We start from the raw sequence: 20,409 nt of genomic DNA on the forward strand, positions 1-20,409 counted from the left end.
TTAGTGGCACGGTCAGGTGTTCAATACATGAATAGTACGGTCATGGGACCGTCAGGCATTCAATACATAAATAGTACGGTCATAAAGACCAAGTAGCTCCTGCTGTTGGGAGACAAGGGCAAAGACCTCGGACCAGGCGGACCACAGACACAAATGCAAGGAAGGCAGGGCAGTCAACAAAGCTGGTACCACAACAGATGCACACACATGTGTGCACGTACACGAATACACATACTAGCATCCGTGCACACACATATATACACGCATATGTGTTGGAGACTGGACACTGTCACAAAAAGCAACCAAATTGTAGCTGGTCATTCAACCCATGGGGGTTGGTGGTCTTCAGCTTGAATATCCACCAGCACTCCCTCTGGAGAATCTTCTTGTCCCAGTCCCCTCCACGTGGTTGCTTCCTAATCACCTCCAACCCTACAAACGTGATGCCTGACGACCGCCCAACATGTGCAGAGTGGATATGTCTCGCTACTGGGGTATCCCTATTGTTGCGGATGTCACACAGGTGCTCACCTATGCGCACCCGTAGCTCCCTATGGGTCTTGCCGACATACCTAATGCCGAACTCACAGGTGAGGAGGTAAACCACTCCTGTGGTGCGGCAATTGATGAAATCCCGTATGCGGTGGTCGGGATCAGTGGGGCCAACCGCAACCGATTTGCCCTGGGTTACATACTTGCAAAAACTGCACCGACCGCATTTAAAGCATCCATTTATTCGTTTGTCCAGCCACGTCCTCTTTTTAGGAGGATTGTAGTGGCTGTGCACAAATTGGTCCCTCAAGTTGGCTCCTCTCCTAAAGGTCACTGATGGATAAGGACTTACAACATCTGTCAGATCCGGATCCATCAGGAGGGTATCCCAGTTGCGTGCTAGGATCTCCTTGATCTGTCTAGCCGCCGAATCAAATGTGCCAATGATGCGTAACTTTTTTGTTGTTGTTGTGGATCGGTTTTGGGACCCCCGGTGGGATGTAGGAGTGTGGTACGTGTCTCCTGTCGGGCCCTTTGATAGGCCTTTCTCAGCGTATTGTCCAGGTAACCTCGTGCACGGAAGCGCTGTCTTAGCTCATTTGCCTGTCGTGTGAATTCACGTGGTTCCGAACAGTTGCGCCTGAGTCTAAGGTATTGGCCAACCGGAATCCCACGCTTCAATGGGACGGGATGACAACTGTCCCACCGAAGGAGTGAATTGGTGGATGTTTCCTTGCGAAAAATTGTGGTCTGTAGGCCCCCCTTGGTATCTCTCGAGATGCAGATGTCTAGGAAGGGCAAATTACTGTGTACGATCTCAGACGTGAATCTAAGATTAATGGTATTGGTGTTAAGTTCATCCACCAACCTCTTGAACTCGTCCTCTGGCCCGCTCCACAGAATGATTATATCATCTATGTAGCGGGCCCAGAGGACGATGTACTCCGTATACCAATTGGGTATGTCGCCGAATACCAAGGTCTCCTCCCACCAGCCCAGGAGCAGATTAGCGTAAGATGGTGCGCAAGAACTGCCCATCGCGGTGCCCCTGAGCTGGTGGTATATACGGCCGTCAAAGAGGAAACAGTTGCTCGTTAGAACGAAATTCAAGAGTTGAAGAACTAGTTCGTTATGAGCGGCAAACTGAAGTCCCTTCGCTTTCAGAAAATGTGCTGTGGCTGCGAGGCCTTTATCATGGGGGATTGAGGAGTACAATACCTCAACATCAATCGATGCCAGAAGCCAATTGGGTTCAAGATTAATATTTTCTAATTTAGAGATGAGGTCCCCCATGTCTCTCACATAGGATGGGAGAGATTGTACAAATGGACCTAGTATACATGGTCAACATATACCCCGCTGTTCTGTTGCCAACTGCCTACCCCTGATACAATTGGCCGGCCCCTAAGGGGCACAGTGCCCTTATGGACCTTGGGTAGGCAGTAGAAGGTTGCCATAACCGGGTGTGTTGGAAGAAGGAACTCCAACTCATTACTACTGATGAGGCCATCCGTCTTGGCTTTAGTCAAGATATCTGTGTCTCATGGATATCTTGCGCTCTAAACCAACTAATCATATGCCATAATTGTATAAGCTGCTGTTAGGTTCGACATCTGAATGGATTTTGTTCTGTCATTTCACTATCCACAGGTATCCGGGCTGATTTGGACCACACTGGTCCAGTCAGGTCTGCGCAACCTTTATGGCTTTCCTTTTCCATTGCTCCCCCTAGCCGAGATAATCACCACACTGTGTTAAGGGTAGAGACATTCTCCTCCACTCACGACCCCTGTCCCCTGAAGAGTTAGGGGGTCCCCCCCCTTTTTTTGTGAAGTGGAGGTATCCGTTATAGTTTTGATCTATTCCCAAAGAAACGAACCGCGTAGGGACCTCGAATATATCCACCACACTAGTTCACCCTACCCTGGTAGCGACCATCACTTATGGGGCCAATTCCTTTGTCCCTATAGGGCTATTTAGGGTTCATTTATTAGGGCCAGGTTCCGGACGGGGCCACCCCTTGCGGGGAAAGGACCCCGTGTTAGGAGGTACCTAGGGATTCACAGGCCAAGTAGGGCATTAACAGGGACAGGTTTTCCCTGTAGCCCCTCGGCACCAGGTGCAACCGATTAGAGGACGTGTTTTTCGGACCCGAGAAGCTCCTCCACCTCCTGTGTTTTGGACTACAAGGTCCTGATTTGCACCACCGGTAAGATCTACCCTTTTATTTGCCTTATGGCATTACCTTAAGTCTGTGGCACCCTGCCAAAAGACTGCATTTAGTGTTTATTTGTCGGTCAGTTCCGCTTCCCTGCACGGTTCATTAGCAGACTTGACCGTTGGTGACTCACCTACGTGGGTCCCATATCGTTGTTTGCTGTCTGTCTAGTTTGTCTGGTAGGGGCTTTTCTTCCCCATTAGGGATCTTAACAGTCCAAATAAAACTTTAGGTTTTAATACGTTACTGCCCCTTACTATTCCTGCTAGTAGCAATGTGCTGAGAGAATACAGACACAGAGAGGGGTTGTAGCAATGTGCTGAGAGAATACAGACACAGAGAGGGGTTGTATCAATGTGCTGAGAGAATACAGACACAGAGAGGGGTTGTAGCAATGTGCTGAGACAATACAGACACCGAGAGGGGTTGTATCAATGTGCTGAGAGAATACAGACACAGAGAGGGGTTGTAGCAATGTGCTGAGACAATACAGACACCGAAAGGGGTTGTAGCAATGTGCTGAGACCATACAGACACAAAGAGGGGTTGTAGCAATGTGCTGAGAGAATACAGACACAGAGAGGGGCTGTAGCAATGTGCTGAGACCATACAGACACAGAGAGGGGTTGTAGCAATGTCCTGAGAGAATACAGACACAGAGAGGGGCTGTAGCAATGTGCTGAAGAATAAAGACACCCAGAGGGGTTGTAGAAATGTGCCGAGAGAATACAGACACCGAGAGGGGCTGTAGCAATGTTCTGAGACAATACAGACACCAAGGGGGGTTGTAGCAATGTGCTGAGAGAATACAGACACCGAGAGGGGTTGTAGCAATGTGCTGAGAGAATATCTCCGATCCAATCATGTTCATACTCTGGCAGCAAGTGAGGAAGCTGAATTTCCTGATGTTGGTACTCTCACCCAGATCCCTCCATTTTGTAAAGGAAGCAATTTAGATTTTACAAAATATGAAACTATACAGTTTTCATATATGCATTTAACATTCTGCTCACATGTCTTTATTATACAGTAGGATGCGAAAGTTTGGGCAACCTTGTTAATCGTCATGATTTTCCTGTATAAATCGTTGGTTGTTACGATAAAAAAATGTCAGTTAAATATATCATATAGGAGACACACACAGTGATATTTGAGAAGTGAAATGAAGTTTATTGGATTTACAAAAAATTAGGCAGGTGCATAAATTTGGGCACTGTTGTCATTTTATTGATTCCAAAACCTTTAGAACTAATTATTGGAACTTAAATTGGCTTGGTAAGCTCAGTGACCCCTGACCTACATACACAGGTGAATCCAATTATGAGAAAGAGTATTTAAGGGGGTCAATTGTAAGTTTCCCTCCTCTTTTAATTTTCTCTGAAGAGTAGCAACATGGGGGTCTCAAAACAACTCTGAAATGACCTGAAGACAAAGATTGACCACCATCATGGTTTAGGGGAAGGATACAGAAAGCTGTCTCAGAGATTTCAGCTGTCTGTTTCCACAGTTAGTGACATATTGAGGAAATGGAAGACCACAGGCTCAGTTCAAGTTAAGGCTCGACGTGGCAGACCAAGAAAAATCTCGGATAGGCAGAAGCGACGAATGGTGAGAACAGTCAGAGTCAACCCACAGACCAGCACCATAGACCTACAACATCATCTTGCTGCAGATGGAGTCACTGTGCATCGTTTAACCATTCGGCGCACTTTACACAAGGAGATGCTGTATGCGAGAATGATGCAGAGGAAGCCTTTTCTCCGCCCACAGCACAAAAAGTGCCGCTTGAGGTGGGCTAAAGCACATTTGGACAAGCCAGCTTCATTTTGGAATAATGTGCTGTGGACTGATGAAACAAAAATTGAGTTGAGTTATTTGGCCATAACAAGGGGCATTGTGCATGGAGGAAAAAAGAACACAGCATTCCAAGAAAAACACCTGCTACCTACAGTAAAATATGGTGGTGGTTCCATCATGCTGTGGGGCTGTGTGGCCAGTGCAGGGACTGGGAATCTTGTCAAAGTTGAGGGGCGCATGGATTCCACTCAGTATCAGCAGATTCTGGAGACCAATGTCCAGGAATCAGTGACAAAGCTGAAGCTGCGCCGGGGCTGGATCTTTCAACAAGACAACGACCCTAAACACTGCTCAAAATCCACTAAGGCATTTATGCAGAGGAACAAGTACAACGTTCTGGAATGGCCATCTCAGTCCCCAGACCTGAATATAATTGAAAATCTGTGGTGTGACTTAAAGAGAGCTGTCCATGCTCGGAAGCCATCAAACCTGAATGAACTAAAGATGTTTTGTAAAGAGGAATGGTCCAAAATACTTTCAACCAGAATCCAGACTCTCATTGGAACCTTCAGGAAGCGTTTAGAGGCTGTAATTTCTGCAAAAGGAGGATCTACTAAATATTGATTTCATTTCTTTTTTGTGGTGCCCAAATTTATGCACCTGCCTAATTTTGTTTAAACAATTATAGCAGACTTTCTGTAAATCCAATAAACTTCATTTCATTTCTCAAATATCAATGTGTGTGTCTCCTATATGATATATTTAACTGACATTTTTTATCCTAACAACCAACGATTTATACAGGAAAATCATGACGATTCACAAGGTTGCCCAAACTTTCGCATCCCACTGTATCAGTGCAGTGGACCTTTGTATACAGAATGGTACAACCCATGGATCAGTCCTGTGTAATGCCTGACTTCAAATGTGGAGAATCCCCATGTCTGTGCCATATGTACAGTACGATGTCTACTAGTCACAAACCTTACCGTGGTCTGGAATTTCCTTGAGAACTCCTCTTCTTATAAGCTCTTCACGGCTGTGTCTCATGGATATCTTGCGCTCTAATACTGAGAAAAGAAAACTACATGATGGTATGTGTACAGGTAAGGGATTGCAAAATGTTGACACTTTTTTTTCCCATTAAAGGGGTTTTCTGAGACTGATATACTGATCACCTATCCCCTGGATGGGTCATCAGTATCTGATCAGTGGGGCTCTGACACCTGCAACCCCCACAACCAGCTGTTTGAAGAGGCAGCAGCGCTCACAGCTTTTCCTAGGCCAGTAACATGTTCATCAGTCACAAGGCCTAGATGCAGCTCAGTGCCACTGAAGTGAATGAGTGCAATAACAAGCACAGCCACTACACAGTGTATGGTGCTGAGCTTGGTTAGCAGGGGGGCTCCTGTGAGCGCCAATACCTTCTCGAACAACTGATTGGTGGGGGTCCCAGGATAGGTCATCAGTATATAATTCTCAGAAAACCCTTTTAACAGGACTTCAATTCACTCCTGAATCACTTCTTCAACCTAAACCCCTACCCACTATATAAATGGTTGTTGGTGGTGAAATTCACAGTTTATACCTTGAGAGCGAGCTTTCATGCTGTAATGGTCTATACTTTATTTTTTTATACCAAGTATTAATGGACATTCATGCAGCAGATACATGGGGGACATATATCATATTCATAGTGGAGGTCCTTTTCTCTGGTTGTTAAATCATTATCTACCAGAATCAGCAACCAGGATATGATCACTTCACCCTTTTATTTCTATATGACCACTGAAGACAGACAGGGTCTTATGAATGAACCCCTTTCATGGTGTATTTTGGCATAATACATGCATTTTTCTGTTCTCATCTGCTGTTGCTCATCTGCAGTTTCTATTGAACACAGCTAAATATATCTTCCTTGTACACGATCAATGCCTCCTCTCCGAGCTTCGTCATATACAAACTGGCTAGACATTCAGAAAGCGTAAACTAGAAACATAAAATGTGTTGGCAGATAAGAACCAATTGGCCCATCTAGTCTGCCCAATATACTGAATACTATGAATAGGCCCTGGCCCTATCTTATATGAAGGATGGCCTTATGCCTATCCCATGCATGCTTAAACTCCTCCACTGTATCTGCAGCTACCACTTCTGCAGGAAGGCTATTCCATGCATCCACTACTCTCTCAGTAAAGTAATACTTCCTTATATTACTTTTAAACCTTTGCCCCGCTAATTTAAAACTATGTCCTCTTGTAGCAGTTTTTCTTCTTTTAAATATTCTTTCCTTTTACCTTGTTGATTCCCTTTATGTATTTAAAAGTTTCTATCATATCCCCTGTGTCTCGTCTTTCTTCCAAGCTATACATGTTAAAGTCCATACCAGCACACCTACAAAATGTTCTATTCAGTACAGAATATCCTGCTCACAAATCATATAGCCCAGTCTGTGCAGTTTTCTAATGTCTCTTCATAAAGAGTAAAGACCACTAACCAAACAGCAAGAGATCTACAACTTTCAAGCATTTAGGCAGCCCAATATCTCAGAAAAAAATGTTGGATACAATTAAAACGACAAAGGGGCTTGCATTATATGGGTGGTAAGACAGGCAACCTACTGTATGAGCACTATGAATGGCACTGCCAAGAACCACGTGGGTGCCAATTCATAGGCATGGTGGCTGGCACTATTTATAGCACTGTTACATGGGCAATGATCTAGCTCCTTGCTTTATATGGTGGTGTTATTTGGGTACATATGGCACTCCTTTATGAGCCTTCATAGTGTCGGTATTTGCCAACTACAACCCCAATTTCAAAACAGTTGGGACGCTGAGTAAAATGGAAATATATGGAAATAAAACCAGAATGCAATGATTTTCAAGTCTCATAGGCCCATATTTTAATCACAATACAGTTGCAAGAAAAAGTATGTGAACCGTTTGGAATGATATGGATTTCTGCACAAATTGGTCATAAAATGTGATCTGATCTTCATCTAAGTCACAACAATAGATAATCACAGTCTGCTTAAACTAATAACACACAAAGAATTAAATGTTACCATGTTTTTATTGAACACACCATGTAAACATTCACAGTGCAGGTGGAAAAAGTATGTGAACCCTTGGATTTAATAACTGGTTGAACCTCCTTTGGCAGCAATAACTTCAACCAAATGTTTCCTGTAGTTGCAGATCAGACGTGCACAACGGTCAGCAGTAATTCTTGACCATTCCTCTTTACAGAACTGTTTCAGTTCAGCAATATTCTTGGGATGTCTGGTGTGAATCGCTTTCTTGAGGTCATGCCACAGCATCTCAATCGGGTTGAGGTCAGGACTCTGACTGGGCCACTCCAGAAGGCGTATTTTCTTCTGTTTAACCCATTCTGTTGTTGATTTATTTCTATGCTTTGGGTCGTTGTCCTGTTGCAACACCCATCTTCTGTTGAGCTTCAGCTGGTGGACAGATGGCCTTAATTTCTCCTGCAAAATGTCTTGATAAACTTGGGAATTCATTTTTCCTTCAATGATAGCAATCCGTCCAGGCCCTGACGCAGCAAAGCAGCCCCAAATCATGATGCCCCCACCACCAAAATTCACAGTTGGGATGAGGTTTCGATGTAGGTGTGCTGTGCCTCTTTTTCTCCACACATAGTGTTGTGTGTTTCTTCCAAACAACTCAACTTTGGTTTCATCTGTCCACAGAATATTTTGCCAATACTGCTGTGGAACATCCAGGTGCTCTTGTGCAAACTGTAAACATGCAGCAATGTTTTCCTCTGTGGTATCCTCCCATGAAATCCATTCTTGTTTAATGTTTTACGTATCGTAGATTCACTAACAAGGATGTTAGCGTATGCCAGAGACTTTTGTAAGTCTTTAGCTGACACTCTAGGATTTTTCTTCACCTCATTGAGCAGTCTGCGCTGTGCTCTTGCAGTCATCTTTAGGGAGGCATCATTCACATCAGGCAATGCTTCTTGTGAAAAGCAAACCCAGAAGTGGTGTGCGTTTTTTATAAGGCAGGGCAGCTGTAACCAACACCTTCAATCTCATCTCATTGATTGGACTCCAGTTGGCCAACACATCCCTCCAATTAGCTCTTGGAGATGTCATTAGTCTGGGGGTTCACATACTTTTTCCACCTGCACTGTGAATGTTTACATGGTGTGTTCAATAAAAACATGGTAACATTTAATTCTTTGTGTGTTATTAGTTTAAGCAGACTGTGACTGTCTATTGTTGTGACTTAGATGAGGATCAGATCACATTTTATGACCAATTTGTGCAGAAATCCATATCATTCCAAAGGGTTCACATACTTTTTCTTGCAACTGTAGATCATAGACCACATATCAGATGTTGAAAGTGAGACATTTAACCATTTTTCATAAAAAAAAAAAATGAACTCATTTAGAACTTGATGGCAGCAACACATTTTGGGACAAAGTTGGGACAAGGGCATGTCTGCAAATCTGTAGCATCTAATTTATAGCTGTAGACAGGCGCACTTCATTTGGAGAAATCCAGAAAGATCTTATCCATACCATTAAATATCTAATTTATTAATTATTTATTTTTACCTGGTATAAGCGATACATTGAGCCCAGAACCCACCAAAAAGAACCCATTGGACTAAAGGATAAGGTGCTTCAGATGTAATATGTGAGAATTGCCTTGGGAATCTGATATATCCCACCACATGCAATGCCGAGACTCCAACGCGTGCCTACACTGAAGGTAACGGCGCACATCTGAGACTCCATCAACACGTGGGATGCCGAGTCTCTGCCTACACTGAAGGTAACGGCACATACCTGAGACTCCATCAACACATGGGACACCAAGTCTCTGCCAGCTCTGCCTACACTGAAGGTAATGGCGCACACCTGAGACGCCATCAACACATGGGATGCCGAGTCTCTGCCTACACTAGAGGTAACGACGGCCGCCACATGAGTGGAACGTTAGCTCACCATCTACCACCCTGTTATTGTACCGCCTGTACCTAAGTGAAACGCTACTGTATTGCTCATCTTCACATTGTCTGTCTCCATGTGGGGAGCTGAAAAAATTGACAGCATAAGATCGTCTCTGCGAGTACAGACTGCCCAGCAACATTAGCACAATACGTTACCATAAGCAGATTAATATAAACTGCTACAGATTATTAATGAGAACTATCTGCTTAGTGAGGAACTAACATAGATGTAAGGACAATAATCAAATACATTTATTTACTGATCAAGTATATGAATGAAGATGAAAAGATTAACGTGCTATGTTTATAAAGGAGTTATTTAATGGGAAATATTTGCACAATAAGATAAATAATTACATAAACATCTACGATGTTTCAACTCACTCCCTTCATTAGTCTGCACATGGTGAGGTAAGTGAAGAGAAATAAGTAGTCTGTTGTGCAATACATTTAATGAATTGCAATTTCTATATACCATTTTTATTATATTTTATTATTATACATTTTTACTTTATTTTTTTACTGTGTTATAAATAATTAATAAATTAGATATTTGAATGGTATGGATAAGATCTTTCTGGATTTCTCCAAATGAAGTGTGCCTGTTTACAGCTATAAATTAAATTGATACCATATAACTCAATAGGGAGAGTGATAAAGCCAGAGCACCTTATACATACAGTCAGGTCCATACATTTTGGAACATCAACACCATTCTAAAATTTTTGGCTCTATACACCACCACAATGGATTTGAAATAAAACAAACACGATGTGCTTTAACTGCAGACTGTCAGCTTTAATTTGAGGGTATTTACATCCAAATCAGGTGAACGGTGTAGGAATTACAACAGTTTGCCTATGTGCCTCCCAGTTGTTAAGGAACCAAAAGTAATGGGACAGAATAACCATAAATCAAACTTTCACTTTTTAATACTTGGTTGCAAATCCTTTGCAGTCAATTACAGCCTGAAGTCTGGAACGTATAGACATCACCAGACGCTGGGTTTCATCCCTGGTGATGCTCTGCCAGTCTTCTACTGCAACTGTCTTCAGTTCTTGCTTGTTCTTGGGGCATTTTCCCTTCAGTTTCGTCTTCAAAGTGTAATGCCTGCTCAAACGGATTCAGGACAGGTGATTGACTTGGCCATTGCATAACATTCCACTTCTTTCCCTTAAAAAACTCTTTGGTTGCTTTTGCAGTATGCTTGGGCTCATTGTCCATCTGCACTGTGATGCGCCGTCCAATGAGTTCTGAAGCATTTGTCTGAATATGAGCAGATACTATTGCCCGAAACACTTCAGAATTCATCCTGCTGCTTTTGTCAGCAGTCACATCATCAATAAATACAAGAGAACCAGTTCCACTGGCAGCCATACATGCCCACGCCATGACAATACCACCACCATGCTTCACTGATTAGGTGGTATGCTTAGGATCATGAGCAGTTCCTTTCCTTCTCCATACTCTTCTCTTCCCATCACTCTGGTACAAGTTGATCTTGATCTCATCTGTCCATAGGATGTTGTTGCAGAACTATGAAGGCTTTTTTAGATTTCGTTTGGCAAACTTTAATCTGGCCTTCCTATTTTTGAGGCTCACCAATGGTTTACATCTTATGGTGAACCCTCTCTATTCACTCTGGTGAAGTCTTCACCTGATTGTTGACTTTAACACACATACACCTACCTCCTGCAGTGTGTTCTTGATCTGGCCAACTGTTGTGAAGGGTGTTTTCTTCATCAGGGAAAGAATTATTCGGTCATCCACCACAGTTGTTTTCCGTGGTCTTCCGGTGTTGCTGAACTCACCGATGTGTTCCTTCTTTTTAAGAATGTTCCAAACAGTTGTTTTGGCCACGTCAAATATTTTTGCCATCTCTCTGATGGGTTTGTATTGTTTTTCCAGCCTAAGGATGGCTTGCTTCACTGATAGTGACAGCTCTTTGGATCTCATCTTGAGAGTTGTCAGCAACAGATTCCAAATGCAAATAGCACAATTGAAATGAACTCTGGACCTTGTATCTGCTGATTGTAATTGGAATAATGAGGGAATAACACACACCTGGCCATGGAACAGCTGAGAAGCCAATTGTCCCATTACCTTTGGTCCCTTAACAAGTGGGAGGCACATATGCAAACTGTTGTAATTCCTACACCGTTCACCTGATTTGGATGTAAATACCCTAAAATTAAAGCTGATTAAAGCTTAAAGCACATTTTGTTCGTTTCATTTCAAATCCATTGTGGTGGTGTATAGAGCCAAAAATGTTAGAATTGTGTCGCTGTCCCAATATTCATGGACCTGACTGTAGCAGAGAAGGGAGGCGAGTAGTATTCTGTAGCATCCCCTCTTTTACCAACAGTCTGTAAACGTCTGGGAAATGTGGTGATTCTAGCTGCTCAACAGTCCTGGGTATTCTTTGCTGGATTTTTTATTTCATGATGCACCAACTGTTTTCTATTGGGGAAAGGCCAGTTTTGCACTCAAACCTCTTCTTCTGCGAAGCCATGCTGTGATGGATGCAGTAAGTAGTTTAGCATTGTCTTGCTGAAATATACAAGGCCTTTCCTGACAGAGACCTTGTCTGGATGGGAACATATATTGTTCTAAAACCTCTTTATACTATTCAGCATTGATAGTGCTTTTCCAGATGTGTAAGGGTACTTTTACACTAGCGTTAGAAAAATCCGGGAGGCAGTTACGTTGCAGGAACTGCCTACCGGATCCGGAAATCCGTATGCAAACAGAGATCATTTGTTTTCTGATCCGGATTCGTCTGACAAATGCATTCAAATACCGGATCGGTCTCTCCGGTGTCATCCGGAAAAACGGATCAGGTATTTATTTTTATTTTTTTAAGTCTCCCGAAAACGGGATCCGTTTTTCCAGAACACTTTGTACCGGATCCGGCATTAATACATTAAAAGTGTTTCGGAATTTTGCCTGTAGAAAATACCGCAGCATGCTGCAGTATTTTCTCCGGCCAAATACCGTAAAAGGGACGGAACGGAAGATATCCTGACGCATACTGAACGGAATGCTTTCCATTCACAATGCATTAGGATAAAACTAAAAAAGAATTTCACAGAACAGTGCCTCAGTCCATTTTAAATAAGCTTTGGCTCAGAGAAGACTGTGGCATTTCAGGATCATGTTAACTTATGGCTTATTCTTTGTATGATACAGCTTTAATTTGCATGGCGAACTGTGTTCTGCACTGTTCACCAAAATGTAGCCATACAGATGTTAGTATTATATTCACTTGACAAATTATTTAGAACTTATCCGCCATTTGGTCTAAATTGTATTGTTTACCACGATATAACCAGATAAAACAATGGTAAGTGGGACACTCATGGTTGTATCGTCCCATTGATGCAGCAGTTCCCAGAGTCCTTTAGTTGCTTCTGAAATTAATCCACAATTTTTAGATGTGGTTTTCGGTGAACTGTGTCATGTGACATAGTAGCAAATTGCTCCTCCAGCTGTTTTTTTTATTAGTACCACTGACTTTTCCAGGTTTTTTTGTTGCCCTTGTCCCAACTTTTTTGAGATGCGTTGCTGCCATCAATTTCTAAATGAGTTAATTTTTTATGCAAAGATAAAATGTCTCACTTTCAACACCTGAGATGTGTTATACAAGCTATTGTAAATAAAATATAGGTCTATGAGATTTGAAAATCATTACATTATGTTTTTATTCACATTTATTTACATTTTACACAGTCTCCCAACTTTTTAGAAAATAGGGTTGTACATGACCGTATTCAGTTTGTACTGCATGGCACTATGAGTTGGGAACTGTTCTTTGGGTATTGCACTTCTGGGGCACTGTATTGTATTTGCGCATTAAGTAATCCTCTTTGATGATTCTAAGATAGTTATTTGGGGACTGCTTGGAATTTTTCTATTTGCAGACTCTAAAAATGTTCTGGAACACTATAAAAGGAGGTGTGGAAGGTAATTATGTTTTCCAACTTTACAGTCAGAAAGGGAACATATCAAATCTGACTCCTTCATATCTGATCATTTTGCACTGTTAAACTCTTAAGGCTACTTTCACACTAGCGTTCATGGGTCCGTTCGTGAGCTCCGTTTGAAGGAGCTCACGAGCGGACCCAAACGCCTCCGTCCAGCCCTGATGCAGTCTGAATGGATGCGGATCCGCTCAGACTGCATCAGTCTGTCGGCGTTCAGCCTCCGCTCGCCTCCGCACGGACAGGCGGACAGCTGAACGCTGCTTGCAGCGTTCAGCTGTCCGCCTGGCCGTGCGGAGGCGAGCGGATCCGTTCAGACTTACAATGTAAGTCAATGGGAACGGATCCGCTTGAAGATGAGCCCATATGGCTCAATCTTCAAGCGGATCCGTCCCCCATTGACTTTACATTGAAAGTCTGAACGGATCCGCTCAGGCTACTTGCGCACTTGCGAAATTTTTCTAAGTTATTAATCCGTTCAGAACGGATCCGATCAAGCGCAAGTGTGAAAGTAGCCTAAGTATGACAGCTATATATATACATTGGAAGTCCAGGGTTTAAATATGGCGCCTGTTGAGAAGCTGAGCCGTAATAAATAATGAATCTCCCATAAGCTGCAATAGTAATTCATTACAGTTTATGGGAGACACGATCAGATAATCACATGTTCAAGTCCTCTAGCGCGACTTAAAAAAAAAAAAGCTTTTAAAAAAGTAAAAAAAATATAGAAATTTTAATTAGCCGTACTTAAAAATAAGCAATAAAATAAAAAAATATAACTGCCATCACCATGTCCCAAAATGCCAAAATGCCCCTACTTTCAAAATATAAACATATTTATTCCATACGGTGAGCGCAATAACTGAGAAAAAAATCAACATGGCTGAATTTTTTCTTTTTGTTGCTTCAACTTTGCCCCCCAAAAATTTAATAAAAAGTGATCAAAAACTCATCACATTCCAATCAATAAAAACTACAGATCGCCCTGCAACAAATGACCCCCTACACAGTCTCCACAGGTTGGGGGGCGCAATACATGTCAACCCACGCTACGCCACTGCCTGCTTGACACTAGAGCGCAGTGTGGGCTAGTATGTACATCTGCATTAAAAAGTGTTGGTATCTCGTTGGTTGTAACGAGTGATAGCAGAGCTTTGTGTGGATGTGAAGACTGGTTTGGGGGCACTACATGTTTGTAGCATTGTATGATGGGTTTGTCTAAGGCTTCATGCACACAAAAGTGTGCTGGCTGTTCTGTACCCTGGGGATTGCAATTTGCGGAACCCACTGCACGGGCACCATCCACCTGGTTGCCGCAGATGGATCCAGAACCAATCAACTTGAATGGCTCTGTGATCCATCTGCACCCCAAAAAAAATAGAATACGGTATGTTCAACTTTTTCACGGTGTGGAGTCATAGAGAAAAACCCCACGGAAGCACTCCGTAGGGATTCTGTTGGGTTACGTGCCTCTGTTCCACACCGCTCCTTACGGGTTCAAGTGAATGGGTTCACATCAACAGAGCTGGAGAACGGAAAGGAGAAACGGGAAGTACACGACTCATCAGCTCAGGCGGACTGCTGACCCGTAAAACCACTGGTAGACCACAGGTCATTAGATTGAAAGCACATAGAAAAGTATAGCGTGCTCATAAAAACAATACCTTTATTATACATTAATTAATATTTATTGAAATGAATTAATATTTATTTTCAACTTGTTACTATCTATATAGGTAGGGTCTTTTTAGGTTAACTATAGTCATAGGTACAGGGACAGGGTATCTCTACCATCTGGGGATATCCCTGGGCTAAGGGCCTAGGTTGTCAGGGATATCTAGGGAGAGTAATTCCCCCCCCGCCTGATAGCCCTTATCACCTGTCCACGGATCTAATACCTGTTTGACTATAGATTCCCTTCTATCAGGTTATTTAATAGTTTTGTGGCATCCTAATCTGAGTAGGAGTTTTTGAGAAAAAAAAAAGACTTAAACCAATCTTTGTTAAGTCTTGATCACTATATGATCAGCTTTCTGCTCTATTTACCCAACAATGTATAATAAAGGTATTGTTTTTATGAGCATGCTATACTTTTCTATATACGCTTAATACTAAAGACGTGTTGACTATCGATTATATCGTATTTACTTTTCTTTCTAGATTGAAAGTACCACTAACCGGGTTCTTTAAAGCTTATGTACACCGTCCATTCACACGTCCGTAGTGCATTGTGGATCCAATACACCCGGCCTGCACCCCCATAGAAATGCCTATTCTTGTCCGCAGCGGACAAGAATAGGACATGTTCTATTTTTTTCCGGAGCCCCGGACCGGAAGATCGGCAGCGCGCTCCGGAAATGCGGATAGCACATAGTGTGCGCTCCACATCCATTCTGTCCCCATAGAGAATAAATGGGCCCGCACCCGTTCCGCAATTTGCGGAACAGATGCGGACCCATTATTACGGACGTGTGAATGGAGCCTTAATGGTACACTGTGCTTTACATTCAGTAATGTTACATCTTAAAGGTTAACATCCCAAACCAAGCAAGATGTGTGTCACTGAAAGTAAATGAAGCATTTTGCATAGTTTAAGAAAGGTGTTCCTTCAACATAAGCACTGGTTTTGACAGTACGGTACTTATTAATGTTATGACTGAATGAAAGGGCACATCAAATTAAACACTAACTTCCTGAAAAAAAGATTTTCAACAAAAAAGAAAGATCTTTTGCTCTCTTTAATCTTCTTTGCATATATGACAATGCTTTCCCGGTACTGTACCACACATCCCCCAGGCAACACTTAAAGGGATTGGCCATTTTAAAGATAATTTTTTTCACTTGTGCTGTAAACAGTCATATAAGGCAATGGTTATTAGGAGATCAGTGCAGATGTCCTCCTTTATGTAGTGCCACCCCTTTTTTGTCCAGTCTTCTCCAAAGACAGCATGGTGACCTAGTCCTAAACAAGGTGTCTAACGAAGGGGCATGTTACCAGACCCTTCCATCAGCAGCCTGCATTGACTAACATTTGAAAACTGGTACATGTATTTTCATACATAAGCCTCTAAAAAAGTTGACCTCTGAAGTGGAATCTTAAAGTTAAATCTTAACGTCTATACTATTTTGTCCATCTATGATTTACTGGATAAAATATGTGATACAATGTTATTGCCCCCAATAAAGGTTGTAGACAAAAAAACATAAAAAACAATAACCCTTACCTGCTGAGGTCTCACGAAATTTTTCACTAGCCTTCTTCTTTCTCCATTTCCATGGCTTGAAAATTTTGCCTATGGATGAAAGCCTTCCTTTTCTCTTCAGAGGAGGTGATTGGTTGCCTGTGTTTGGAGCATCACAGTTTGCGACGGAGGTTTTGTCCAAACCATCAACTGTAAAAAAATAAAAAAAAAATGCAGAAAGACTGAATTCATCTATGCAGAATTTTTTTTTTTATCAGATAATTTTTATTAGAGTTTATATGTATCAAAGATAAACATCATACAATAAGGCTACAACAAGAATCAGGTCTTAACATAAGAAATAAGACAGGTGTACACGGTATATATAATCCAAATACTTGCACTCCCCACCAAACCAAAATAAAAGATTTCAATTACTGTCATTTCCCATCTACATTGCCTTTTGTAACCCATGGATACCCTAATCACACATGCAGATTTTGATGCAGTTTTTTTTTGTTTAGCAAAGCTAAGAGTGGATTAATAAGGAAGCAAAAAGTATAAAGGAAAAACTAAATATTTCTGTATTTTGGTCCATACCTGTATTACCGGTAGGTAAAAAAAAAAAAAAAATGTTGTGTGTCGTTACAGCCCTAAAAGTAGATGCTGTTCTTTTCAACAAACTCTGCATAAATCAGAAGTACAAGCAACTATAAGAAAATTTGTAATACAGTCCTGATCAAAAGTTTAAGACCACTTGAAAAATTGCAAAAAATCATATTTTACATTGTTGGATCTTAACAAGGTTCCAAGTAGAGTTTGAACATGCAACAAGAAGAAATGAGAGTGAGACCAAACATTTTTTGAGCATTCAATTAATAGAAGATAACGATTAAACTGAAACAGGCAGTTTTTCAGCTGATCCAAATGTTAGGACCACATGCCTTTAAAAGGCCAAATCTGTGCAAAGATGTGGATTCATTGTCATTTTCTGTCAGGTAGTCACACGTTGTGATGGCTAAGGCAAAAAAACTCTCCCTTTTTGAACCTGGCCGGGTTGTTAAACTGCACAAGCAGGGTCTCTCACTCGCTGCTGAGGTGGGACGCAGTAAGACAGTCATTTGGAATTTCTTAAATGATACTGAGGGTTATGGAACAAAAAAGTCGAGGGGAAGATCCAAAAAAATTTCATCAGCACTGAGCCGGAGGATCCAATTGGCTGTCCGTCAAGACACTGGACGATCCTCAACCCAAATTAAGGCCCTTACTGGTGCTGGCTGCAGCCCCATAAGCATCAGACGGCATCTGAGACTAAAGGGCTTCAAAAACAAAAAACGTCTTCAAAGACCTCGTCTCCTTGAACGCCACAGAACTGCTCGTTTGGAATTTGCAAGAGAGCACCAAAGTGCAGGGGCATTAAACGGCCGCTGGCTATGTCCAGATGTTGCAGAGAGAATTCCTCATGACTGAGGGCCCTCGTCTGTGTGGTAACGACTGGGTTTTTCAACAGGACAACGCTACAGTAAACAATGCCCGCAGGACAAGGGACTTCTTCCAGGAGAATAACATCACTCTTTTGGCGCATCCTGCGTGTTCCCCTGATCTAAATCTAATTGAGAACCTTTGGGGATGGATGGCAAGGGAAGTTTACAAAAATGGACAACAGTTCCAGACAGTAGATGGCCTTCGTGCGGCCATCTTCTCCACTTGGAGAAATGTTCCCACTCACCTCATGGAAACGCTTGCATCAAGCATGCCGAAATGAATTTTTGAAGTGATAAACAATAACGGCGGAGCTACTCATTACTGAGTTCATGTTTGGAAGTTGGATTTCAGTTTTTTTTTGGGGAGGGGGGGGTTGTTTTTTTGGGAGGTGTGGTCCTAAACTTTTGATCAGCTGAAAAACAACCTGTTTCAGTTTATTTGTTGTTTTCATTACATTGAATGCTCAAAAAATGTTTTGTCTCACTCCCATTTCTTCTTGTTGCATGTTGAAGTTCTACTTGGAACCTTGTTAAGATCCAGCCATGCTAAATATGATTTTTTGCCATTTTTCAAGTGGTCTTAAACTTTTGATCAGGACTGTATATCTTATTAAAACACTATTTTAACTTATGATCATTTATTTCCAATTCACAGCAAAAATCCATCTTGAGAGACAAGACAATTTATCAGATCAATGTGGAATCTGGTTACATACTGTCCTTAGAAGTTTAAAACGTTGTTTTATCCCCTGCCCGGCGTGCTTCTCTAGACAAGCTTGAAATCAAGAGGGCAGCGGCCTCCTTGCTTCAAGTCACGGTAACCACGCCCCCTTCCCTGCCCCTTCACTGTGACTGACAGCCGGCAGTTTGGCTGGCTTTGCCGAACTCTGCATAAGCTCTGTCAGTCACAGCGAAGGGACAGGGTTGGGGGCGTGGTTACCGTGACTTGACGCAAGGACTTCAAGCATATGTGGAGAAGCGCACCGGGCAGGGGATAAAACAACCTTTTTTAGTACTTTTGCTGCATCTGCCTTCAGGAAGAAAGGCATCATCAGAGACACGCTGCTGGCTACACGCAGGTACTGCTGGCGGCTTGGGATGTTTTTAGGAGGCGACAGGTTCCATTTAAACACTAAGCTATTACATTTTTTGCCATGTCTCTACCTATGACTATAGACAACTTTGGGTACAATTTTTTTAAAATTATTGCATTTTTATTTTATTTTTTTGCCTAAAAACATTTTTTCAATTGGTCTTTAAAAGTTAAAACGTTAATCCTGTACAGCTTTCGCTGTGTATTTGCAGACTAGCAGGCTGTTTACATTAAATTGAGGTGTTATGAGTGTTTATGAGCTGTCAGGAGTTCAGAGAATTAGGGCTACAGAGCAATTCCCTGACCAAGCCTGCGAGTCTCAAATACACAGAAAGTGAAAGCTGTACAGGGTAAACTGTTGACAAAATTACAAAATGCCAAAGGTGTTCATAGCCTTTAAGAGCTTACAATGTGAAGTAGTATCAGATAAGAAACTTTATCCTTATACCTTTTACATTTATTATTTAGTAATTCTAAGGACAAGTTCAACTTCATGTCGTCCATGCCTAGTAACTTTCCATTAGTGGGTAGAACCTGGTTGAGCATTTCTTGCTTCAGCTATAACGGAATATGAGTGCAGTCAATGATACATACTAGATCATCTGTCCCTTTGACCTGCCACCTGCTTTTTCAGAAAGGACGTACAGTAGATTTGCATTGTTAGAAGGGGATTTATTGCACGCCTCCCAGTCTTTCCCTTTTGAGACCCTGGCACTGGATCCAGCAGCGGCATATCTAGAACAGAAACTGGCAGAAAAGTGTAATTACATTTGGAGGTCCTGCTCTCTCAGAAGGTATGCACTGCAGTGTATATTATTTACTTTTTCAAGTGGGTGGTTGATGGGGGGCATGTGTTCAAGCTAGGGTAGAACATGGGGGGCATGTGTTCTACCTAGGGTAGAACATCTCTGTCAACTCCAATGAAGATCGGTCCCCGAATACAGAAAAAGTGTCCAGAGGACTAAGAAAGTCTAACAGAATATCACCTATATGCTATCGCTAGACTATTGAATATATTGAAATGTGCAATAAAATTACCAAACAGAATATGCTGTTCGTTTATATTTAAAAAAAAAAAGTCCCTTTGTAAAAAACAGAAGAAAAAACAAAACAAAATAAGCATGTGTTTATCTCAGTCACATGGGACAATATGCAGCTGAATAAACATTTCTCAA

General features: G+C 42.0%; 1 protein-coding gene across 5 annotated transcripts in view; it reads right to left on the reverse strand.

Moving 5' to 3' along the window:
• PHACTR2 (phosphatase and actin regulator 2) overlaps positions 1 to 20,409 on the reverse strand; it is a 336,884-nt gene that overhangs the window by 32,548 nt on the left and 283,927 nt on the right. For 4 of the 5 annotated variants that reach the window (XR_006388641.1, XM_044289592.1, XM_044289591.1 and 1 more), the window contains exons 2-3: positions 16,700 to 16,867; positions 5,497 to 5,577 (exon numbers count right to left, since the gene is read on the reverse strand). Coding sequence is in view for 4 of the 5 variants with exons in the window: in XM_044289592.1 (XP_044145527.1) it covers positions 5,497 to 5,577; positions 16,700 to 16,867 (249 nt within the window). In the remaining variant the exon portion in view is untranslated. Of the gene's footprint in view, positions 1 to 5,496; positions 5,578 to 16,699; positions 16,868 to 19,828; positions 19,977 to 20,409 lie in introns of those variants that run through there. The other variant, XM_044289594.1, reaches the window with a different exon arrangement.

This window comes from Bufo gargarizans, chromosome 4, assembly GCF_014858855.1.
Source record: "Bufo gargarizans isolate SCDJY-AF-19 chromosome 4, ASM1485885v1, whole genome shotgun sequence".
In the NCBI taxonomy this organism is placed as follows: domain Eukaryota; kingdom Metazoa; phylum Chordata; class Amphibia; order Anura; family Bufonidae; genus Bufo; species Bufo gargarizans.